Raw genomic sequence first — 26282 nt, 5'->3', positions numbered from 1 at the left:
ACGCAGGCCCGGTGTGACCCGAGCCTGTTGGGCCCAGTCAGGCGCTGCCAGGCTCAGGCTAAAACAGAACCTCATAACCCCAGTGGACTGTGTCCTTCTATTAGGAGACAGCTCCACAACACCGGGCGGGTTTTTGGGCATGCTCAGTCAATCGCCAGACCCATTCCTGGACAGACAATGTATTTCGTAGCAGTGGTCTGAGCCGGCAAGGTGAAAATCTGTTGTTCAGCTGCTTAACAAAGCAGTTAAGTCAAACTGCTCCCCAGGGCGCTTAGCATGGCAGCACCCCCACACCTATCTAATCCAGAGGGGTTGGGATCCTGGGGGAAGCTAAACTCCAGTCGGACATTGTGAGAAAATTGGGACGAACACCCTTTCCCTCGTACTGACGTAAGATGTGTTAAGGGATGATGCAGAACTAGTTCAGGAACCACAACAATCCAACATTCTTGGTCAAAAAAGCATAGTCCCACTTCATCCAAATGACTATGTAGTGTATACAAGGATAACAGAAGGCATGGCATTTTGAGGAGTGCCAACCCATATGGACATATGATTATAGTCTGATTATAGACTATAGAGTTAAAGTGACATTCCTAAACACCAGGGTCATTTTCTGGTGATGTCATCACATTTTCATGTGATGACAAATCACATGACGCAAAATGTACATGATATTAAGGCAGAATGTACCATCACTGTATGGACACAACTGTCTACATTCACAGAAAAACTGAACAACAATGGGCCATGACAAAATCGAAAAAATATTTTAATTCCAGCCATCAAACATTCTTACCCAAAGTCATGTGGTAAACATTGCTTCCACCTTTCAAAAAAAAGTCACACAATTGTGTAAACATTCAGTTTAATAATTAACCAACAAAACAATTTCCGTGGTGGAAAAACCTTATAAACGCCAAGTCCTGAGGAAAGACATTTAACTGCCTACTGCTACTTATGCCTGCCAAATTATTTAAATGTAAAATCAAATACATGACTTTCAGCTAACAAAGAACAGCATGTAATCACGGCAGTGTCCTGCATGCTATTTTTTGGGTGCAGAAATTCAAACATGTACTTTGATATCAAACAAAATGTTAAGTGATGACAGAGCACGTCACCTCCCACTCCTCCATTGGCTAAAGAGAGTCATGGGAATACATGGGCTGAATTTCTTTTGGCTCACCTTTCAGAGAAGATTGAGCTTCTATATAGAGATTCGACTGCATTTGACTAGCTCAAGCTAATGTTCAAAGCAGGGCTTTACTCTCGACTAGTGACTGTGGCGATTGGCTGGAGGAGTGAAGTATTCTTTTTTATTTCTTTTTTAAGGGTATGAGCAACCAACAGCATTTAAGTGGTCAATCAGATCTCTCGATAAAACTTTCCTCAGAGAACTGGGGTGACTGACTGAATTATGAGACCCAGCCTCTGGCCTGTCTCTCTCCCTCTCTGTGTTAACCTACCACGTGCACATTCACTTACTCTCATCCACTCTTTGTAACTGGTAGACATACACAAACACAAGCAACAATCTCTCACACATGTATAACTCTTTATTACTTGACACTGTCAGGAAAACAAAACACTAAACACCAGAATATGATGATATTTCATGCTGATTAGACAAAAACCTACCACTCACATTATTCATATTAATAACAACAAGTAACAACATGGTGAGCAAATCAATTATTAACGTGTATCATCAGTCTTGGTTTTAAACTGGTTTATCAGCGTATCTTTCCAAATGCTTACTTCTGAATATCAAGGCACCGTCATTGCAACCAATGACATTTGAAAACTAAGCAACATTATTTCTGTACGCCTAAACCCAAATCCAAACAGTGGCCAGATCAGCCTGACAGCAGTGACCACCCCTGCAGACAGGGTAATAGAAAATGCTGTCCTACTATCAAGGAAAGGCATGTAAAAAATAAATGGATACTAATTTATTCTCAGAGCAACAGTATCAGTAGATTGCATACAGAAACGCTCAGAAAATAATCATGTCAATTCCCAAGAAATAGCAGATGTAAAATTGGGGTGATTGACCTCTCTGTCTTCAGGTGAATAACAAGCCTTTACGCCTGCAGGGGGACACGGCTTCATAACTGAATCAGCAGCAAGCTGTCCAAAGTGTAAAATACATGGACAACAGCCATCCAATCCTGGCAGCGACAAAACACGTTACGATGTGAATAGCAGCTCCAACAAATTAGACCCAGATAAAGCAGTGCTCCGGAGATGCCAGGACTCATGCATATGGAACAGAAGGGCCGAAACGACGAAAACAGCAACACAATAAAACGTGACGAAATACGCCGGCATTTTCGCAACGTCGATTAGCGTGTCTGCCAGGCAGTGGTGTTCCAAATCCGGACCAAACGGAGAATGAGAGTAATGTACATTCTCTGCCTTTTTCCTCGCCCCAACCCCTACAGAGAGCATCCTCGGGCTGGTTCCATGGACAGAAAAGCCTGCGATAGGGAAAGTGTCACCAAGAACCCACGACTAGACAGAGCTGCCCGGTAGGAAATGACTTAGCAGGACAGAAATGTTAACAAATTCAACATGCTGACTGACGACAGAGACGGAGAGTGTGGACTCAGGGTCAGCGCTGAACGTACTGTATAGATCCACACATCGCTGTATTTGGTGTGTCAATCGCAGCATTTTACCACGGCTGTAAAAGCTCCCTCTAATCCAGGGCTAGTCTTATACATCCAGCTACGGGTTGATGTTTAGGCGAGGCAGATGGTCAGGGGGCCAGGACACAATTATAATCATTATACAAAAATTCCCCTAAACTAGTCCCAAAAAGTGATTGTATCAGAAAAAGTATTACATTCTTGATTACACTCAGACAAATACAATCACATAATTGGGGAAGAACAGATTTCCTAAATTAAAAGTCTGTTTTTTCTGGTGATTTGAGTCAGATTTTGGGCCAAAGAGTTGCATGTTGCTCACCGACGCTCCAATGCTGTAACGGGGATAGACACGGAATGGACACAAGACAAGGGTTTAGGGCCCTAGAGGGGCCTCCCCGCGGCAGGGTGGGAGGCACGGGCACCGGCGGTCTCTGAGGCCTCTCCACCCGTCTAACCATCCCTAGTCACTGGGGCCCAGTGGCAGTGAAGACTCCTGGACTCCCGAGACACTGGGGCCCAGTGGCAGTGAAGACTCTTGGACTCCCGAGTCACTGGGGCCCAGTGGCAGTGAAGACTCCTGGACTCCAGAGTCACTGGGGCCCAGTGGCAGTGAAGACTCCTGGACTCCCGAGTCAATGGGGCCCAGTGGCAGTGAAGACTCCTGGACTCCCGAGACACTGGGGCCCAGTGGCAGTGAAGACTCCTGGACTCCCGAGACACTGGGGCCCAGTGGCAGTGAAGACTCCTAGACTCCCGAGTCACTGGGGCCCAGTGGCAGTGAAGACTCCTAGACTCCCAAGTCACTGGGGCCCAGTGGCAGTGAAGACTCCTGGACTCCTGAGACACTGGGGCCTGGGGTGGTCCTCCCTCTGCCCCACTGTGGCAGCCACCTCCTCCTCTACAGCCTCCTGCATTGTCTGTCGCTTCTTCTGCTCTTCCAGTTCAATGGATAGCTGCTTGGCGGTGGCGGAGACGACCCCTGGATGGTTTTGGAACCTGTCAGCCTTTTTGGAGGGCATGGGGGCGTTTGCATCATATTATGTAATAAAGTGGTCTTTTCAAGCTCCCACTGACTCAGGGAAAATGAGTGGAAACAGACACGCGCCCACATACAGTACATACGTGCGCACATACATGTGTGTGTGCACGCAAACACTGGCTTGGGGCAGCAGAGGTCATTCTCTGCTGTAAGGAATTGGCGTTGGCTACAGCCTGGAAATCCTCTAGTAGTGGCATAAAAAAACACAATGACATCAAGGGGGATTTGTTTAGCAATTAGTAGAAATATACTGTAAACGTTTCAGTTAGTACCACAGTCAGGCACAGAGACCACATCCCAAAATAGCAAAGCCATATATGCAAAATATGCATCTTATTTGGAGCAAGCAATGAAGAATACAATTTCCACATCAGCATCAAGTGTAAACCAACAGTACATGATGCAGTAGAACATACTGTGACAGATGCAGTAGAACATGCTGTGACAGATGCAGTAGAACATGCTGTGACAGATGCAGTAGAACATGCTGTGACAGATGCAGTAGAACATGCTGTGACAGATGCAGTAGAACATACTGTGACAGATGCAGTAGAACATACTGTGACAGATGCAGTAGAACATACTGTGACAGATGCAGTAGAACATACTGTGACAGATGCAGTAGAACATACTGTGACAGATGCAGTAGAACATACTGTGACAGATGCAGTAGAACATGCTGTGACAGATGCAGTAGAACATGCTGTGACAGATGCAGTAGAACATGCACATAATCACAGAACAGCATACAGTTTGCATTCAAGTCCATCCTGACAATAATTATATAGACTGTTACTGAAGGACATTGACAAAACTATGCTCAGGCTGAATAATTTACTGCACTGCATTCAGGGAATTACTCGAAAGCCCTCCAGCTCTTAACTGTCAAGATTGTTCAAACCGCACACAGAACCCATTATGACAATGGGAGATTTGCAGTGGATATAAAACAGTAATGCAATTGACTAAAAGCCACAATCAGATAAGTAACCCATTTTACGACCCTATAATGTTCATAAAATGTCCACCCACTGTACTGTATCCGAGAGAACTGAGACAGCATGATAACAACTGGAGGCAAGACAGGAAGTGGATCACAGCATCCACAGGACCACAGGCCTCAGCAGCGTGACGCAGTATTGAGGGTGACAGATAACTAGTAGTACTGAAGGAGACGGAGCTAAATGGCTGCACCCAGTAACTGTGTCTGAGCGTTTTAAGAGGCCGGTAGGATCACATCACGTCCATCCAACCAATCAAGTGGGGCCCGTTGCAGGTCGCATACTGACAGATGGCGCCATCCCCACCGCACTCTGCAACACCACGGGGCCCTCAAAAAGCACAGGAACCGGGTGACCTGGGGGGGTGGACCCAGCAGTGCCCACTAGGACAGCAACACCACGGGGCCCTCAAAAAGCACAGGAACCGGGTGACCTGGGGGGTGGACCCAGCAGTGCCCACTAGGACAGCAACACCACGGGGCCCTCAAAAAGCACAGGAACCGGGTGACCTGGGGGGTGGACCCAGCAGTGCCCACTAGGACAGCAACACCACGGGGCCCTCAAAAAGCACAGGAACCGGGTGACCTGGGGGGTGGACCCAGCAGTGCCCACTAGGACAGCAACACCACGGGGCCCCAGAGGTCATTTTGAAACTCCGTCACCTGAGCCATGGTACTGTTTTCCCACACAGCACCATCAGCAGGACAGAGACACCGGGAATGGTGCTAATCACTGGCAACTTTCCCTTTATATCTTCTTGACTTGACTTTATTATCTCATAGTGCTATGTGGACTGATATATACACATACGGCCATTTTAATTGACATTTGTTCCATGAGGAACATTCTAGAAATGTTTCGGACACTATCAACAAATGCTATTAGTTCTATGTAATGGTTTTCCAATGTTAGGCAAGACATTCATATGATAAAGCAGAGAACCACAGGTTCGAGCAAAACATTTCCCGTCCGACGGAAGCCCTGACATCTGTTACACTCGTGTTACAATGGGCACTGTTACGACCCAGTGGCATGGCTACGGTACGATGTGGGAGTCGCACCATAAAACACACCAATGTTCAACACAGCCAATGGATGGAGACAGGGACCAAGTAAGGAAGGGTGCAAAATGGGCGCATGAAGGTTTACCCCCACCAGCACTCAAGGGGAGAAGGAAAACGGGCAGCGCCAAAGGGAAGAAATAAACTAAAATGTCCTACCCAAACAACAAGGCAGCTAACTAACCAAAAGTACAGGGGGCGGCACTCGCCCCTGACCTAGTGTGTTGAACAGACAGTCGCCTACGGGTTAAATGCTGACCCCAGGCCGTCTTACCTGGTTCTCACCCCCCAAATAAACCAATAAGGATCCCTAATTCTTGAATAATAAGAACACTACAAGAGAAACATGGGAAAATTAGACACAACAGGACACACAAGGTCTAACGGGTAGCAACAAAGTCTCTCAACTCCAACAGCGAATCTCTCTCCCGGATGCATCAAAAGCTGTATTTAAGGGGATGGAACTGGCGGGATGCGGTAGCTGATTGGCTGATGTGTAGGCGGGAGCAGGAGGACAAGTTGAAATGGCAGCGGGTTGGACCAATCCAGAGGAACCTAATGTGGGAAAGATAGGAGAACAGACCACACAACACAAGAACACACACTAATGCGTGAGGACGTAAGGGGTGTGTCATGCAAAAATAGAACTATTTTAGTCCACCTTTAATGCCTTTGATTACAGAACATTAATCTTTGCTACATGCAGAATCCCTCAAACGATGGCCTGTTAACACAACTGCCAAGGGAACACGCTTTATGCACTGTGTATCACAAAGCTTAACAGCTCCAGGCCCAACTGAAGAACATTTGTACGTATATGCAGGCTGATAGATTATTAAGACGGCGTAAACCTTCCGTGAATTTCCCCTTAGGATACCTTTTGGTTATCATCTGTCAACATCGTCACAGACCGGGGAGACGGGGTGAGAGAAAGTAAGACAGAGACACCGAGAGTGAGAAAGTGCGAAAAGAGAGAACAGAGAATAAAATAAATGTTGGTCCCAAAATAACAAAACAGACATCGGAGAGCAGGTAATCACATTCATTCAGATGATTTGACAAAAGAAGGACACCTGCCATGCTACCACACTCAACCACACACACACACTTTTCTGTCAGGATTCGCTATTGATTCCTCTCTGCCGGGTTTCAATGATAATGCCGGGAGAATGGCGACTACATTATCATCTTGAGGTCGATCATTCCACAACGATGGAAAGCATCGTTCCTAAAACACACTCTTCTGCGGCAGATGTTTTATTTCATCGAGATGAACCCGCAGGCCTACTCCGCTTTTCCGTGGTACCTGAACGAATAAGCGGAATCAGGTGCAGTGAGACCTCACATAACCCTCCACGGCCTGGCCTGAGACGGCCCTGCAGACAACATGTCAGTATCAAGCCTCAGATGCATTAAACGGTGTGGACAGTAAACTAGATTGACTTATTTCACACACAGCGTATGACCCATGGGTGCTTGAAAACACTGCAAAAAGTACGAGTGAAACCCATGCATCTGGTCCATCCTTGCGGGCATTGTGTAAGTAGACCTGCCAGTTTGTTGTCTCAGGGGAGGCCTTGACGGCCAGGGCTGATGTATTTGTGCGGTAGATTTCCAATTAAATGCTGAGAAGCTGTCAGATATGAGTTATCCCCTCGTTCAGCCTTTCCTACCAGCTCGCCTTCTCCAGCCCAGCCAGGCCTGACATGCCATTAGGTTGGCCGGCCTCTGTCAATGAACGGCGACGCTTCATCGACAGAGGCCACTGCGTTATGATAGGTGTCACGATAAGGATTTCAATAATGACAGAGAGAGAGGCTTGTGTGGAGACGAAGACAGCAGGCCTAGCTCACATTCAAAATGTGTTAGGCAGTAAAATGGAGAAGCCAGAGTGTCTTCCTCTGTCTACCTCCGCCGTCTTCCTCCCCCGTCTTCCCCCTCTGTCATTCCAACCCTCCCCCACACCCCTCCTTTTTGCAGACACACCATTAGTCCTTCGCATGTTGGTGTCAGCATCCTAGGCTGTCATCCGCTTTCCTTGGATCCCTTTTGTCACATTTGTCCACATGTCTTGTTCAATTTGGCCTGATGTGCACAGACTAGTGGAAGCCACAAGCCTAGACACAAGATCGTAGGCATTTCTGAAAAGGCATGTTTTTAAGAAAAGGCTATTGGATGATTTAAAACAAAACAAGGAGTGTAAGAGCGGGATAGATTCTCCTTTCGGTTTTATCTTGGACTGACACACACGCACGCGCACACGCAGATTCTATCAATAATGCTTTGCTTGTATGTACAACAAGATGCAATATCTGCTGATCATTGTTTTACATGAGAGTATAATTACCTTAATAACTAAATAAGGACAATATATCATTAACAAACTGGGATGGGAGTGACTGTTAATGTGGTACTGAAGCATATTCTATATGATGTTTAGTAACAAGGCAGAGTATGATGTAGGCTTTGTAGACAAGATGACAGACAGCAAGCACCGAGGGAATTCAAATCGACAAACCTCCCAAGTAACCCTATGACCCCATTTCCATAACAAAACACGGTTCCCGAACTCAGATTTCTGACATAAATATGTGGATATATTTGTCTGGGCATTTGATTGCAAATAAACACTAATTATACACTCCAAGTCATAAATAAAGAGAATAAATACTTTCCCTTTCCTTTCTTTCCTCACTTGTATATTTTCCTTGCAATAAAATGACAAATCAACAGCTCAACCTGGGTCACACAGCTGTACACACATCGATTTTTTTTTCTTTTTCAAATGATGTCCTAATGAAAAGAAAACAACACAGTCACACCGCCACACAACAAGAGCCATGTGAAGAGATCGGCTTTCCACGTTGCGGTTTCGCCCAGGGTCTCGCTGAGGACGGAGACCAGACGCAAATCAAACACGCGGGGGGGGGGAAAACAAACGACAACAGCGCCGGGGCGGCGACAAACCGTTGTTTACCTTGTGGACGAGCGCGACGACCTGACGCAGCTTCAGCCGGTGGAACACGCACACGTCGTAGAGCGCCGAGACCGCCAGCACCGTCACCCCCTGCTCCTTCCACAGCATGCTGCAGGCGGCGCAGCCCAGGCTCCCCAGGAGCCAGGCCCCGGTCCTGAAGGTCCTCGCCGGGGCCCCTCGCAGCGCGCAGTGGTGCACGTAGCAAAGCAGCGACAGCAGGAAGAAAAGGGCGGCGCCGACGTCCGCGCGGCCTACCACGCCGGCCACCGCCTCCGTGTGGACGGGGTGCGAGGCGAACAGCAGCCCGGCCAGGAGACCCCACGGGCCCCCGCCGAGCAGCAGGCGGGCCAGCCAGGTGAAGAGGGCTGTGACGGCCCCATGGAGGCCCACGTTGGCCAGGTGGTAGCCCCAGGGCTCCAGGCCGCCCAGGGCGTGGTTGAGGCGGAAGGAGAGGGTGCACAGCGGTCGGTAGGACTTGTGGCTGCCACTGTGGGTGAGCAGGGTGCCCCAAAAGTCATCGTAGAATATATTGATCCACGGAGTCTCTGGGAGCAGGTCCTGGTTGGTTTTAATTGCGCGGCTGTAGGGAGACGGAGAAAAGAAGACTAAGAAGATCACGACTGATAACCCTGGTGAGTTCAAATCATTCAAATAACTCCCAGATTTATGAGCACATTCAATTGGACTCCAAAACAAAGTTTTGAGACTTTACTTTGGGGGAATGAAATGCCAAAAGAATGGGAAGAAAAGAAGAAAACATAATCAAACATTTCCTATCTCATAACAATGCCAAAGGAAAAGCATTGATTCCAGGTGAAACATTTTCAAAGGGGTCTTATATATAAACAGAAAGAATATCTGTTAAACAGATCTGACAACTAAGAATAACATTTATAACACTTCTGAAAACCTTATTATAACCATTAATCTATTAGGAATTACTGCACTCTATCAGACTACCGTACAATTTTAAATTATATCAGTTATAGTACAGTACAAAAACATTTTGGCTAGGGTATAATTCAGCACTGTACTGGGTTGTATCGTATTCCACTTCACTGCTCCGTACTACATAGTACAGCACTGTACTACATAGCACAGCACTGTACTGTAATGCACTCTATTAAACTGCACAGTACTATAACCTAGTCTTCTACAATGCTTAATATCATAAAAAATTGCTTGCTCATTTAAATACAATACAACCTAACATTGCAATTAATGCTGGGCTGTGGGGAGACCACTTCAGTATGGACATATCTGGTCTCTGCCACATACATTATAACAGCATTTAAATTACCATGCATCCAATCTATTTCAGGCAATATCCACATTATTCAGACATATTTCACAATGTAATAATAGGAAAAGCGGGTACAATTGAATGGCGGACGGGTGTTGCCTGCCAGGCTGCTTACAAAATGATTTCACACTCGACAACTGTCATTGGGGGTGGATCATGAGCCCAAAGCCAATATTTCTCTTGAGCAGCCAACACATGACATGGCTTGTAAAATGCGTACCATGGTTGTTTGGTTTCACCCCGATACAGTCTACTGTTACCATGCCAGCAGCAGAACACCCAGGCACATGGGGGAAAACATCGGCAGCGGTGAATCTTATTGACAGGGACTCAATGATTCTACTGAGGACATCACATTGACAGCAATCATCAGTTGAATAATGGACAGTGAATTCTAGCTGAAGCATTCGTGCCTTAATGGAAAATAATGCAATCACAAAGATCAGTATTTATACTTAAAGTGAACTGATATCAACCTAATGAACTAACAGGGCCTACAAAAAGTCAATCAAACAAGCGTCGCCATCACCATGCAATCAAATGTACTTTAGATTGGTAACATTCGAAAATTGCCACTTGCTTTGAGGTGATTAGCTTGTGATTTGTCAGTGTCACAGGGGGTTGAAACACTGAGAATGAACCAGTCAAGCAGAATTCCAGAAAGAATTTGAACAAACACATTTCATCACATGCTCCCAATATAATTCACATAAGCAACAGTACAATGTCTTTACATTAAGAATCAACACGGACGACTAAACCATCCTCTCCAATTTGATCTCCTGGGACCTCAAGCATCCATTCACACCAACAGAACCAAATGCCCTTCCCCTGACATTGTACAATTGTGTTGTCTCCTCTTGGTCCATTATAAAGTATTTAAATTGCAGCATGTGATGCTGTCTTCAAGCACTGTAGCTTTAAACACGCATAAACCTCCTTTCAGAGTGCGGTCACGTGGCCTTCACCAAAACACAGTCCGGGGAGCTAGCAGACAGAGGAACACTCACCAGGGCTCTTACAGTGTGGACTCAGGGACTGGGAGGCCATGTGCCACGCCCTGGATGAGCACAAATAAAGCAACAGGGAGAGACGGCGAGAGGAGGAACGCCATGTTGGCATAATGGGGCGTTGGGAGACGGAGGACCGAAGACGTGTCAATCACAGCTGGGTATCACAAACAGCCACGCGGAACGGCGTCAAAGAGGAGGAAGGGATGCTGGGAGGGAGGACCAGAATGAACACCAGAAGGGATTACAAAGCAGGAGGGAGTGTACATGTTTGGTCAGCCCACCACCAGACAGCCCTGGACTGGGTATTGTTCTGACCAGTACCTGAGCATTGTTCTGAGCATCCCCACGGCTGTGCAGCGGGTTAGGCCCTGAGCCTCGACCTGGACGGGATGCCAGGGGCGGAACACAGTATGTCGGTGATGTGACACGCCCCTGAACCCCGCCCCCTCTGAGAGGCGAGGGGATCTCGAGGGGCGAGGAACGGCAGCCACGTAAGGTGTCACTTTAGAAAGGACGAGGGGCATCGTAACAGAACACTGTGGCACAATGAATTAAAGCCTGATGGAGGAGACATGACACGTGCGATAACACACTGAGAGCATCAAGTTGTAATCAGTCCCCATTGTGGGCACAATTAGCACAACAGGCAGTACGCCACACACATAACCAGACTGAGACAAGGAATTCAACGGAAAACACCAAGGCCCTGGATGATTCAAGGTCAAGCATGTGTCTGTGAAAAAAAGAAACTACATTTCTGGTATTTTTCTTACTACCTGAAGATTTTGTGGCTTTCTAAAATCTGACTCGCTCTACTGAGAGTAACTGCCAGTAGCAATCATTTGGCCGGGCCCTTTGATCTGGTTATATACCAGAAAGCAGATGGGGCAGTTGGAAGGAAAAAGGGTGTGGAGATTGCATCCCATAACAAATGACCAAACAAACTATGTCTGACAAGGCGAGGAGATATAACCCTCCTTATGATAGATCTGGGGGAAATGAATTAAACCAACCAAGACTGAAAGCGCAGAGGAAAGATAATCACCGGGGAATACTTCTATATAACAGAACATCTAGACCACATCAGTGAGATGATGATTGGGTATCAGACCTGGGTTCAAATGTATTTGAAATAATTTCATATACTTAAACTGAGCGTGATTAACCTTGCCTGGTGTAATGGAATCAAGTTCGCAAAAGTGCCTTCCTTATAAACCTGTGCCTCTGGAAAGGCTAAAGCAAATGCTCAATGTACGGCATTTGAGAAATTTGGAATGAACCCAGGTCCCCTGCATTTCGCTGTGGATCCAATCTGCTCACCCCTGGAAGTGGTTGGTCCTCTCAATGGTTCATGACTCAGAAATACCAGGCTATTTTTTTCTCTGACCCATTTGTCAAGATCTTTGCTCCACCAAAAGAAGCTGACATCTGAGGCATTACGGTTCAATTACATCTGTGAACCATTTTGGAGACAAGTGTGCCTTCATTCCTTGGTGCATGTTGGTGGGGCCAGAAAGGACAGACACAGTATATATTGCCTGGAAAACCACTTCAGCTCTGGCACCAAAATAAAAGGCCAGAAAGCGATGCCAGTCCGTCAAACCCACAGTCTCTGCAGCAGCCATGGATCCTGAATCGCAAAGCCTTCGTTCAGCCCGCAGATCGTCTCCTTCTTGAATGTCATGTCATAGATGCAGGGGAATACCTACACCACTGCAGTTGACGGGCACTTTCAAGGGGAGAGAATGAAAGAATGTGGAAATAGAAGGAGAGGTCGTTTAACACGCCTCCTTATCCACTAGGGTTCAAAGTAGACATCTACCAAGGAATTAGCACATTGACATTAAGACATGGCTAATCGTAGCCAGTCCCCCAAGACATTCATTTAGAGGTCCTGTGCTGAACGGGTGCTTGGACCTAGATCACCGCAGCACATCCAGATCTGGCTAAAGTGCCCGGTCGGCCCTGCCTAGCGGAGTGGGAGATTGGGTTTCTGTGGTTGGGCCTGTCTTTCTGGGAAGCTGGCAGCAGAAGGAGCTCTCCCTTAGGCCTGCAAACCTTTTCCAGCCGGGAGCGCATTCCTCCGGCGACCGCACGCTCTCTGCCTGCCTGCCTGCCTGCCTGGCGACTCCCAGGGGACCGACGGGTTCATGTGACCGCTAACAAGCATAGCACAAAAAAATACTACCTCCCACTCCCTTACCCCCAACCCTCCCATTCCCACCATATTCTCAACCCTCCCGTTCCCTAAACCTGCCCTAACCCTAAACCCTCCCAACCCTCTCTTACCCTAAACCCTGCAAACCCTCCCATACCCCCAAACCTCTCAACTCCCTCATAACGCCAACCCCCCTTAACCACAACCCTCACCCCAAAAAACAACCATCCCATTCCCTAAACCTGCCCTTACCCTAAACCCTCCCAACACTCTCATACCCTAAACCCCCCTGGCACCCAACCCTCCCTTGCCCTAAACCTTCCCAATTCTCCCATAACCCCAACCCTCCTGTACCTCCAACCTTCTAAGGGTTCAGCTCCATCTCACCCAAGACCTGTCTGCATCCCAAACTCCAGGAAGAGGATCACATGACACAGTCTGTCAAATTGTTCTGCCCTTATCAATTTTCAGAAATGTCCTACCATAGCTCAAGAAATGATAGGTAACCAGTCATGGCATAGTATGCAGACTTATTCCCCCAGAAAAGAGAATTCTGTGGCTGATCTTGACAAAACCCAAATACAGTTCCTATGTTTTGTTTGGATTGCATAAACATTTTTGCAGATGTTGTAGGTGTGGGGATGTTCCTGTGTATCAACAACTATAAATTACAAATCAATATTACAAATAGGAGTCTGAGTGTATACAGTATATCGTCCAAGAAGAACTGGGCAACAATACAATATTAATGTGAATAGGAGATAATACATGGACAATGACCACTGATCCCTTCATGGTGTACAGCTGTGTGGATATTAATGTGTTTGCAGTTTGTGTGTGTGTGTGTCCTAAGTACAGGTGTGTGAGTGTGACAAACTGTTTCCGTGTTTGGATGGCTAAGGTCCATTATAACAGCAATGCCGAAAGTAGCACACAACCTCTGTGGTGAGACGCATAGTGCATGACTTCATCAAAACAAAGGAAGAAAATGAATGGAACTAATACCAAAGCCATGACAAACCCACCTCACAACCTCCAAATCCTCTCCCTATAAACAGCCGCAAATGAGACAGCAATACAAAAAAAAAAAAACATGGAGCACACAGTTATAAATTGGGATGTTTGCAAAGTCTCCAAACCATTATAAAATAAATAATTTTTTAAGTTGTTTTCATTCTCTTATTGTTGATAGATAATTATGCAGCTACAGTCAGAAGCTGTCTCCTTTTGCTGCATCTAGAGGAAATGCTCATTGAGATAATTAGTAATCAGGATCATTCAGTGTCTCTTGAAGACCTTGTGATGTGAATAAAGCAGCCAATGTAAAATAAATAGGACCTACACCATTCCCATGACAATAGAAACTAGCAACATGCATGCCCAGACCAACTGGGGACTGCTCCTTTGCAGAGTGCTGCAAAATCCACTTCCTCACCAAAATCCTGCTGAATTTATTTATGTCCCCACACTTGCCCTTACCATTTATTGTCCCTAACAGCCACTAAAAAATGTATGACTGACTGACTGGTTATGGCTGATATGGGCACAAGCAATATGCCGGCTTAACGTGGCAACTCTTCATCTGGGTTTATAAAACTTCCATTGTCAGACAAACAGAAAAGTGTACTGTGTGTGTGTTGCATTATCAGAAAGACAGACTGTGTGTGCAACAGAAAAAAGCTAATTCTTACACCTGCAGCTACTGAGCTGGCCGCCCAACATCATGCCCTCTCAACCCACTTCCCTTCTCCAGACCATCTCAGGAGACCTCCTCCCATTCCTCACCTCTCTTCTCCAGACCATCTCAGGAGACTTCGTATTCCTCATCTCTCTTCTCCAGACCATCTCAGAGAACTCCTCCCATTCCTCACCTCTCTTCTGCAGACCATCTCAGGAGGACTTCTACCAATCCTCACCTTCCTTCTCCAGACCATCTCATTAGACCATCTCCCATTCCTCACCTCCCTTCTCCAGACCATCTCAGGAGGACTTCTACCATTCCTCACCTCCCTTCTCCAGACCATCTAAGGAGACCTTTTACCATTCCTCACCTCCCTTCTCCAGACCATCTAAGGAGACCTTTTACCATTCCTCACCTCCCTTCCCCAGACCATCTAAGGAGACCTTTTACCATTCCTCACCTCCCTTCCCCAGACCATCTAAGGAGACCTTCTCCCATTCCTCACCTCCCTTCTCCAGACCATCTCAGGAGACCTCCCATTCCACACCTCACTCATCATCTCTTTGCTGAGCACTGGCTTTGTCCCAGCGAACATCAAGACGGCCAGCTCCCCTCTTAAAGAAACCAACACCTCTGATGTCAAAAACTACTGTCCGGTATCAAACCTGTCTTTCCATTCCAAGACACTTGAGGGGCTCTTTCCACCCAACTCTATTCTTAACTCTCTCTCTCCCTGACCCTAAACAGTCAGGATTCATAGACAACATCCTCTATGACAGGAGCAATTCATATTTAAGGAACAAAAAGATAACTTGGTGAACATTTTTGAAAAATGCAGACTATTTTTAGCATAATGAAAACCTTAATTATACAGTATGTTATCACAGGGACACTTGTGGAGTGGGAGCACAAGGACTGTAAAAATGTGATCTTACTCAGAACAATACTTTTCTGTTCATGCCAGCATGTGAAACTAGGGAAAACAGAGCAGTTAGGAAAAGTGATGTTCTCTCTGCCAAGTATGTGTCATCACCCTGCTTCAATATCTGAAAAGAGCACAGCCATATTTTGCAAATGCCTACTGAGGTCTTGGGGTTGTCAACTCTGCTTAACTGCCAACTTCTTTGTGTAATGTTTCTTCCCATGGGCTTGCTAGCAGGTCGATAATAGAAAAGTAGAATACCTACATTGCACTCTTGCTGTGCCAATTTGAGTGATCTCTCGAGGGAGGCAACCGCTGATAGCACAAATTTAATTCACTGTGTGTGCTAAAGTGCTTCACAAAACTGAGTTTGATGGTGAAATCCTGACATAAATCCTGAAGATAAAAGAGCAATGCAAATGTAAACTCATGGTCCATAGCAGTGTTATTTAGACACAATACAAAACAGAAATAATTAAAAACATTACTTATTCATGTTAGTAAGAGATTAGTATAAAAGGCTCAAAGTCATTCATACTGAGATTTGGCTCAGAGAGTAACATAATACATTAACAAACATACTTCTTTGCTGCTGTTACCACTCAATTCTAAGAGAAACACACTACAAATGGGACATATCCGAGAGGAATACACTAAACATTTAAAAAAAACACCATCTTCTTACGCCTGCTCCAATAAACAGGTGGTTTCCATTCATATGCAGACAATAAACATAAAAGACATCGGTCAACAGACTCTTCGCTGGGAGGGCTTATTTGCTCCGTCAATACAAACGCAGACTCCCTCTATTTCATGCCACAGTAACTAAAGCAAACAGAGATGGCGAGACAGACTGCACACTGAACTGAGCAGAGCCACACTGCTGTTTTAGCTCCACGGACGACCGCGTCCGCTCCCTCGCATCTTGATTAGTCCTTTGTCCTGGACTGGGGCTGGTCCCACTGGGATGTGATCTGAATCGTGATCACCAAGAGGAGGCTGGGCCCAGCGACCGGTGGCACGGAGGAAAGCTGGTTGCCAAGGAGTCTGTTGAGAGATTGCAGGCACCGCCAGCGCCGTACAGGTCACACCGTATCACCTCATGACAAAAGTCCATTGCACATACTGTCCTCCCACTACTGGATAGATACGCTGTTAATGGAGACTGTGTCTCATCAGGGAATTCCTGCATTGTGACTTTTTCAGTTTCGATGTTACATAATAATATGTTGATATAGTATGATAAATAAACACGAGTTGGGGAGTAACTTTTCCTCAAGTTGTTTCTGTTAACTTCTCGCAAATCGGGTTAGCTTAGGAAAAGGCTGTCGTGAGTTAAGTCGAAGAAAGTGTAGCTAAATAAAAACAATAAAGAACAAATCATTAGTATCATTACGAACTCCGGCAAGAGACAAATTTCACATAAGCGTCTGCAGAGCAGGGTAACAGTTAACATGACTATGTTATTAACATAAACCCAACTTAAACAAGACAATGTCCCTTTCACTGCCTTGGGGAATTGAATCTTTAGACTTCTGGTCACCCCAAGCAACATCTGTTCTCCCACACTGCAGAAAACACTACTTCAGAGGGGATGCCAGCATTGGGATACAGAGACAAAATGTCAATACATGCAAATCTGTTTTCTAGCAGAGAGTTCCCATTAAATGGAAGGGTAGATGGTCCGTATTGAAATGGATGACATTCGGTGCCATGAAAGAGAGTGTTAAATATGATTTATATGGGGCAACAAAGACCAGACTGGTCCAGACAAGAGCAGGGCTGTGATTGGTAGGGCTGTCAGTTGGCCCCTCCCCCTAAGAAGGAACACTGGCTGCACACACAAAGTAATGAAGGCCATTTACAGCACTCAGCACTGCTCAGTCAAACAGGATTAGGTACTGTACATTCCCAGCAAGAAATAAACTTCAAACACATGAGAACGTCGAATTACTCAAAACCAACCGCAATAAAGGTGCAGTGACATTGGTGGCTCCCCATGGACATCTTCTGGAGTTCCCCACTTCAAATCCATTACCAAATCTGCCATCACCCAGGTAACATTTCCAGACTCTGAGACCCTCCTCCACGCTTTTGTTGCATGCCGTCTGGACTACTGTCCTCTTCAGGGAGACCAGTCAAGTTGGAAGGAGGTTATAGCCTTGCCCGGTCAGCCCCAGCCATGTGTGAGAACCAGTCCTCAGTCTGTCTCTGCAGGCGGGGTGATATACACACTGATTACCACATCATATAAATCCGTCAACAAGCTCCTGACTTGCTCCTGATGTTTTCTCTATTCCTCTCTCTCTCCCCCTCTATACCTGTGTCTCCCCCTCTCTATTCCTTTCTCTCTCCCCCTCCATTTCTCTCTCCCCATCAACTCCTTTGTCTATCCCCTCAACTCCTTCCTATCCATCTACACAGGGAAACACAATACATAGCACATATTTTAAGGAGGTCAGGGGTTTCCCCTCCTGTTGGGGTCAATCCCCTTTCTGGGGGTGTCGTTCAACATGCAGGCCCTCCTGTGAGGAGCCCCACTCACTGACTCCCACACCTGTTCGCTAAACGGCTCCCGGTTGACATCGGAGGAGACAAGGTTAAACATGGCGGTGTAGGGAGACATGTTCACAGGTCTGATGTAAAGCCACCACACCAGGTAGAGATAATACATTGACTTGGCTTGCCCTCAGGTCATGAACGTGCTGCTGGCTTCAACATCTGTGCCACAGTTAGGAAATCTGAGCAATACGCACATAAGTCAATTAGGCCAAACAATCTTTTATCAAATACTTTTAACTGCTTAGCTCTTAAGAATCTCACAGGCAGATCTGGCAGACTAATCAGCTTTATCCAATGCCTCTTATCCTATGCTCTGCAGGGAGGATGTTATCCATCTTATAATGTGGTCATGATCTGTCTGTCTGAACCATGTGTTTTTGTCTGTCTTACTGAACCAGATCTGTCTTCCAGTCTCTGTCTTAACCATGTCTGTCTTTATGTCAGTCTGTCTCAATCTTGTCTGTTAGTCTGTCTTTCTGAACCAGGTCTGTCTGTCTGAACCAGGTCTGTCTGTCTGAACCAGGTCTGTCTGTCTGAATCAGGTCTGTCTACACTTTCATCCGTCTGCTTCTCTGCCCGTTTGTCTGACGGTCTCCAAGTCATGTTAGTTTTTCTGTTTAAACCATGTCTGTTTGTCCGTCTGAACCCCCTCGGTCTATCTGTCTAAAAAGACAAAGTATATGTTTCTGTCTGTCTGTCAGGACCAGTTTTTGGGAATGTCAAACTGCTCTTCCACAGTCATCCTCACAAAAGGATGACCTTTTCAGCGTAATACATTCCTTGAATTTTAACCTAGATAGAGACACGTTTTGTGCTCTGACCTATGGAGCATAAGTCTTATTTCAGTCAGAGACATGACACCTACAGCAGTAGGTGTAACATTATATTATATTCAGCTTACGGCTGTAGCTGACGGTCCTGAAACTGCTGGTGCATTAGGAAACATATAGATTGAGCTTAGTCCTGGACAACACATTCAAACTGACTGGAGAATCTCTAATCTCGGTCAATGAAACGGGCCCGACGAGATTCATTAAAGTCACTTCAGGAGGAATCGGGATTTGTAAAAATGCAGCCATCCTTTCAAACGTCAGGGAAGGCCCATTGTGTTCTGGATGCCGTAATTAAATAAGAATAAACCCTTTTTTGAATTACGTAATAAAAAAAATAAAAACTGTGACGACAATTATAACCCATTTTGCTCGCTTGCTTACAAGGTTAATTCTCTGAACCCGGATCCCACATGTATCCACCCCTTGTTCTCTGGACGAAGGAAAAACCCCACAGACTGGTAGCATATGTGCAGTATTTACACGTGCATATATTCATTAAGAAAATGAGGGGGGGGGGGGGGTCAAAGCTTGACGGGGCCCTGTGTGAGCTCATTAGATAGTGTCACCACAGGCCTATGCTCACATATGCCTCCCACCCAGCCATGCAAGTTATTAACTCCCCATTAAGGATCCATGCTTAACTGAAGGCACATGTGAATGGAGCTCCAGTTGGAGGGGACACCATGTCGAGCGAAGGCGTTCGGTGCTGTGGTGGAAGGCATGGCTCCTCGACACCCAGTGGTTCCCATTGCTGCTAGTTCATCCTGCATCAGATAACGCTGCCTTTAAGTCTGTGTTGGTCCTCAGATAGTCAAGGCCATTAACTCAGATATGCAAAACAAACACACTGGGCCAGGGGCAATTTAATGCGGTTAGAGTCGAGCATCTACGCTGGGACTTAAACAGATAAGGATGTATTTAGACGGCAAAGCAAGAACCAGCTGTCATATTGCATCTAATGTGCAGGACACAAAATATATAGAAAACAAACGGCACGTTAGTTAAGTAATTCATTTTTTTTCATATGTATTAGTTTTCCTGTCACCATTTGAACGTGATAATCCGTAATGACTTGACCTCCTGGCCAACCAAGAATGGAAGACGGAGCTGGCCGTGTACTTGTTGAATTGCTGCTTCCTGGATAAATGCATTCAACGCCTGTTTGAATGAGCTGATTCTCACACATTCTTTCAAGTTAAAGAGACGCAGCTAAGCTTAAGACGCCTAGACGAGTGTGGCTAAAACCCTAGGCTAGTCATTGGTTTCATTACATATGCAATATAACCTAAATGTTTGTTGCTATCCAGAGTAAAATGGATTTGGAGAGAAACTTGCGTATATGTGGAAAACTAATAAGGAAGACATTATTTGATACATCTCCTTGGCCTTCAGGCCTTCATTAATGAAAAGCAAGAGGTGAGCTGCTGTTGCGTGAGAGTGCGGAGTCTAGAAACCCCATAAACATGTCTAAGAGGAACCAAATAGCCACTTAAGTGTTTTTAAATGCTTCGTCTTCCACATGGTGTCAATTTGCATTTTTGCAAAGGAGCTCATTTTAAATTTTACGGCCACCAAATCACAAAAACCGCACAGCCTTTCTGGTAAGCAGTTGTACTTTAAAAGCCTTTTGATTTCACCATACCTTTCCATTTATATCATCCTAAATTCCTCAATGAAGAAATGTGGACAAAAAAAAAGAACATGACAGCATGAGTGGTTATATAAAATGAACATCATTTTTCACTGATTTAATGATGCCCTGTTGGTGAAAAGATGTCTAAATGTCACACTGTCCAACAGGGTTAGATTATGAGTCATATACCATGCAAAATCACTGAATCAAACAGACAGTTATTTGGAGGTAGCTTGCCACTAGAGTTGACCAGACAAGTCAGAAATCAAACCAAGCTCTCCGAATTCAGTTTCCAGTCCTTTCACATGGTCTTCACTGCATTATTATATTGTTGGAGGAACAAAATTGTTACATTCTTTAATCCATTTCAATGAGCCAATAACATACCTGGGTAGTTTTTCTCAGTCCCTACTCAACTGAGTCACAGGCCTAGACGGCAACAGTCAGCACAATCCAGTCAGTAAACCAATTCTACAGTAGAGAGGCAATCATCCACTTTAATTTCTCTATTCCATAAGCACTGCACACTTGTTTTCCTTGTTGGATCAACATCCCTTATGAGAGATTTAAATGGGGTCAGCTGAATACTGATTGGGCGATATCCACAACCTTGATCTATCCTGGGAAAAACCAAGCAGAATCCAATGTCTATGATCGATGTGCTTTGCTTGATAGATCTCTCCTGGAAAATAAAAAGTGTTCAGGGATTTAGCTAGGAGCTTTTCATCTCAAAGGTTCCTAAGTTGTACACGTCTGATGTCAATATGATTAAATGTATTTTTCTAGTACAGTATATAGTTAAAACAGTGATTAAGCTTGATGCTGCTGCTGGTATCGTCAGAGGAGAAACCAACAGAAATTAGAAGAGTGGTTTGTAAGTTTACCATCATTTAGACCTCTTACTGCAATGATTAAAAACATCATAAATAGGCAAAAGAAAGTTGAAATAAATTTGCAGCATTTTCACATGGGTCAGGTAACTCAGTCAATAATCAAATCCACTCCTTTCATAACAATAGGATCATTTTCTGCCCATTTATACCTCAAAGAATCCCCTCAGAATGCATTAACCTATGCAATGGGCCATTGCCAGCACACAACCCTGAGCTATTGATACCCCAAAGAATCCTCTAGGAATGTATTCAACTATGCCATAGGCCACTGCCAACACACGGCCTTGAGCGAGCCTATCAAAAATAAAAACAGCCCAGTGCTTTTCAAGGAAAGGAGCCCTGCACAGCTAGCCTCAGGAAGGGGCCATTTCCATTTGTCAAATATGCTCCTTTGAGCTTTGCGCAAAGTATATTTCCTGATTAGCACCAGAACAACAGGGGACTTTATAGATCAACCCAAGGCACTGAGGGAATACTTCATTCTGTTTACATGCGGCTAAGTTCAGCCAGCAGGGCAGTCTTGATAAATCATGGGATTTGCAGAGACATCCATCACCACACTGACTCTTCCCTGTCTTTTTGGTCACGACTGTTATTTGGACGAGAATATGCAAGTTCGCAAACATTTCACAAAGGGATTGAAAATACCCAGTCATTTCCATCCGTACAGTATGTTAGCTGTGGTTAATGAAGCCAGGAAGAGTGATCAAGGTGCCGCCTGTGAATTCAGCAGGGCGGGCAGGGCGTCGCGGGGAGGCTAGACAGAAGTTTTAGATATGAACATGCGCTCTGGCGTCAAGAAAGGAGGAAGAAAAGCCTCCAACATGTGGGTGACATCAATCGGTTTCCCTTCTTAAAGACCCATAATAAGCCTTTCACATGTAAGGGGGATTTATGGGCACGCTGTCAGCCATGTTAGCCCTGGGAGATGGAGGGGCATACGTTATGTTGCGGACGTGTTTATTACAATATCCAGACTTTGGAGGAACATCTTAGGATCTTTCTTTCAGCAGAGCCATGGTTAAATGTCTTGATCAAGAAACAAGCTCCCATTTCAAGCCACACACCAACATTTTTGTGGTCAGCGCTATAGGGGATTCCACAACTGAATTGCAGCGAGGTGGGCGTGATGTCTGTTCACTATTGTTGAGGCCACACATTGATCAAAAGCATTCTGAAGTTTTTGCAATACATTGCTTTTAATTCAGTACTCAACAAAATTACACAATTCATTCTTTGTAGGCCTTTCGATGTCAAAATACCGTCCAGACATACCAATCTACAAGACAAAGGACCTCTTGAAAGGACGCTCTTCAGTTCGGCTTTAATAAGAAAAGAGAAATTCCAGCGAATTAGTTGACAGACCTAGCCACTCAACACACAGCCCAAATCCTCAACACAAAAACGCAGAATCCCCAAAACGCTCCGCAACACCCATTGCACTTCTTCACTTAAGCACATTCAAACCCACAAAAGAGACCGGAATTCATTGCATTTCTAGAATACTTGCTGGTGGCATATTGTAGGTGGAGTGGACAAAACAGAGGGAGGGGACGCAGTGGGACGAGCCCCCCACAATGAGGGCCAAAAGGGACAAAGAGAAAGGCAGAGCTCTGCCCAGAAGTTGGCTCTTTGAACGAGCCAGACAAAAGAGCTGAGCGGAGGTATTGGTCCGTCGGCCAGGGCGGGAAATGGAGGCATACTGCCCACGCACTGAGGCCAGCCTTATGCAGACACTGGAGCAGGAGCATGTGTGGTCCATTATCACACCCTACAATCAACTGCCCCCCCCACCTCGATGGACAGACAACTGCCTCAACGCTGTTCTCCTCAAACCTGGTTAGAAAGAGCCAGAAAACAAAGGGCCAGTGGCCACTGAGTGTGAGAGAAACACGGCCATTGAAAAGAGCCGGTAAGAGCATGCCGGCATGGGCTTCCTCTCCTTCAGGGGAGGACAATGGGAATAACAGGGTGCTGGGGGAAGGACCGACAGGGGTCATGCTGAGAGGGGTCAATGGGGAGGTGGCTGCTTAGCAAACAGAGCAGAAAAACCCGCACCAGGTCCTGTCTTTCTGAGGAGTGAGGCAGAGGAATTCACGTATGACATTTTCTGTCACTTTCTTTGGGCAAGGACACAAAACAATAAATCTTACAAGAAAATAAAGCATTTTAAAACATTCGCTGTGCACATAAACATTCGCCACAAAATTTGAATAATTGTTTTATACAAGAAAATAATACATGAAGCAAAACACAAAGAAACATTTGCTTGTAACAACACAAATATTCAGAAAACAAGCAAAATAGACTTCAAAATAGATTCAGGCACAATCTTACAATAAGACACTAGAATTTCTCCAAACAAGGATCCGGCTCTGACATTCGGTCTGATCTAAACTACTTAGATTTATCATCTTCTGTCTCGTTACAAGGAACATCTCACCCCACTGGACAAATGCTTTGCTTAATTCAGGCATTTGTCTTTATTTCTTTGTTTTTGCAAACTTATTTTTGGGGAGGCATGTTGTATGCAGTGTACCGTCGCCATACATAGAAAATATAATTCCTTCACGCCGGTTTTACCATTAATACAACAATCGTCCCTTCCTCAGCCATCTGTCCTCATCCAGTCTTCCCTAAACGATGCAGAACAGAACAGCATAGCAGGAAACCATGTCCATCTCTGTGGTCAAACAGAGCCTGTTCCTGCCCGTGATACGGAGGGGTCAGCTCCGTCCGCGCTGTTTCCTGGTCCCAACGCCAAGATGCATAAAGGCCTTCTCAGGAAACCTTTCTTGAGGTAATCAGGGTCGGCCGCGGTGTTCCTCCAACGCACAGGATCAGAGATCACGGAACACAGGAAAGAGCGAGAGGACGTCACTTCTCCTGCCCTGCCTCAACCCATCATCCTGGCCTTTCAACAACAGGCTTGATGTTGTCTTATCTGCAGCTTGCGGGGTGTGGGGGGGGTGGGGGGGGGTCTACGCTGCTATCCGACACACGACCCCTGGGCCTGCACGACCCCTGGCCTCTGTCAGGGAGCATCCGGCTATGCTGAGCACCGTAGCACACACTTCGAACAGCAGTCCACAGCTTGTTACAGACGGATGTCTCTGCGACCATGTGGAGCAAACGGAGGGCTTTGGTGTGGACGTTTCCGGTGTTACCAGGCCTACGAAAACGTGGTCGTTGAGGAAACATCCAGATAACGTGATGGAAACGTGTCAACACTAGAGTAGGAGAATCTTTCACTAGGGTCTGTGCTTATAGGTGTGGACACGTGTTTCTAATGAGGAGATACATACTTGTCATGACTGTGGCACATACAGGGGCAGGAGACATGCTTGTGGACAATGGAATATTAATTGATTCCCACAGCTACCCCTTGGGCTAAAGCATGTTTACGCGAGCAACAGATGATAGGGAAAATAGGACAGTTCGCCCATATTTCATTGAAATCAGGTCAGTAGTTGTTGAGACTGAACTTCTGATTAGCATACAGAATCAAGCACTTAAGAAACGACAGAGACAGGACAGAGACACAACCAAGACTGGACAGAGACAGGACAGAGACACGACCAAGACTGGACAGAGACACGACAGAGACACAACAAAGACTGGACAGAGACACGACAAAGACAGGACAGAGACAGGACAGAGACACGACAAAGACTGGACAGAGACACGACAAAGACTGGACAGAGACACGACAGAGACTGGACAGAGACACGACAAAGACTGGACAGAGACAGGACAGAGACATGACAAAGGCTGGACAGAGACAGGACAGAGACACGACAAAGACTTGACAGAGACACGACAAAGACTGGACAGAGACAGGACAGAGACACGACAAAGACTGGACAGAGACAGGACAGAGACACGACAAAGACTGGACAGAGACAGGACAGAGACTGATCCATAGGGCACAGCCCACCCAGCCCAGGCCAGGCCTCAGCAAGTCTAATAATAGTCATGGTGAGTTGATCATCACAACATCTGTAGGTTTTACCATTAAGGTCCTGCATTACGTTTACAGAGGTGGTAAAGTGGCAACCCTGCCTGCAGTCAATTGGGCTAACTGTATACAGAACAAACTCCTTGTTACTGTAAGACGAGAAGTGTCAAGACAGTTTATGACAAATGGCCAGTAGAACAGTATAATATAATGGGGTGAATGACCACCCACGTATCAAGCATCTATGTGGGAATTACTAACATCTGTCACTGAGTAACACAGCCCAAGTGTTCTCCAATCATGCTTTGTCACGTCCTGTGTGAGACAGAAGCATTTATTCAACACATTTAAACCAATTGAGACCATGTGATTTCCAGTGTGAATCTGTCGGACGGGTCAAAATCACCATAATTATGGTCATAATTAAACGATCACAGTCAATCAAAACCATGGTGTTATCATCATTATTGTCGAAATAGGTTTGCTAAATGTTGTTTCTGCTGTGAAACCCTGTGTGAAATGTAGCAACATCTCAGCTTGTTCCTCCTATCCTAAAATAGCTGAGCTTTGGATATACCTTATCACACCGCA

General features: G+C 45.7%; 1 protein-coding gene across 4 annotated transcripts in view; it reads right to left on the bottom strand.

Annotated features, from left to right (window-relative positions):
• The window catches only part of tmtc2b (transmembrane O-mannosyltransferase targeting cadherins 2b), a 102311-nt gene that overhangs the window by 48050 nt on the left and 27979 nt on the right, over positions 1 to 26282 (bottom strand). For 2 of the 4 annotated variants that reach the window (XM_010883300.5, XM_010883301.4), the window contains exon 2: positions 8736 to 9315. The exons of 1 other annotated variant lie outside the window; for it this stretch is intronic. In XM_010883300.5, coding sequence (XP_010881602.1) covers positions 8736 to 9315 — 580 coding nt within the window. Of the gene's footprint in view, positions 1 to 2976; positions 3434 to 8735; positions 9316 to 26282 lie in introns of those variants that run through there. One more of the 4 variants, XM_020040496.3, reaches the window with a different exon arrangement.

This window comes from Esox lucius, chromosome 19 (assembly GCF_011004845.1).
Source record: "Esox lucius isolate fEsoLuc1 chromosome 19, fEsoLuc1.pri, whole genome shotgun sequence".
In the NCBI taxonomy this organism is placed as follows: Eukaryota; Metazoa; Chordata; class Actinopteri; order Esociformes; family Esocidae; genus Esox; species Esox lucius.
Note: the sequence above shows the minus strand (reverse complement) of the source record. Positions and strands in the feature narration are given on the sequence as shown.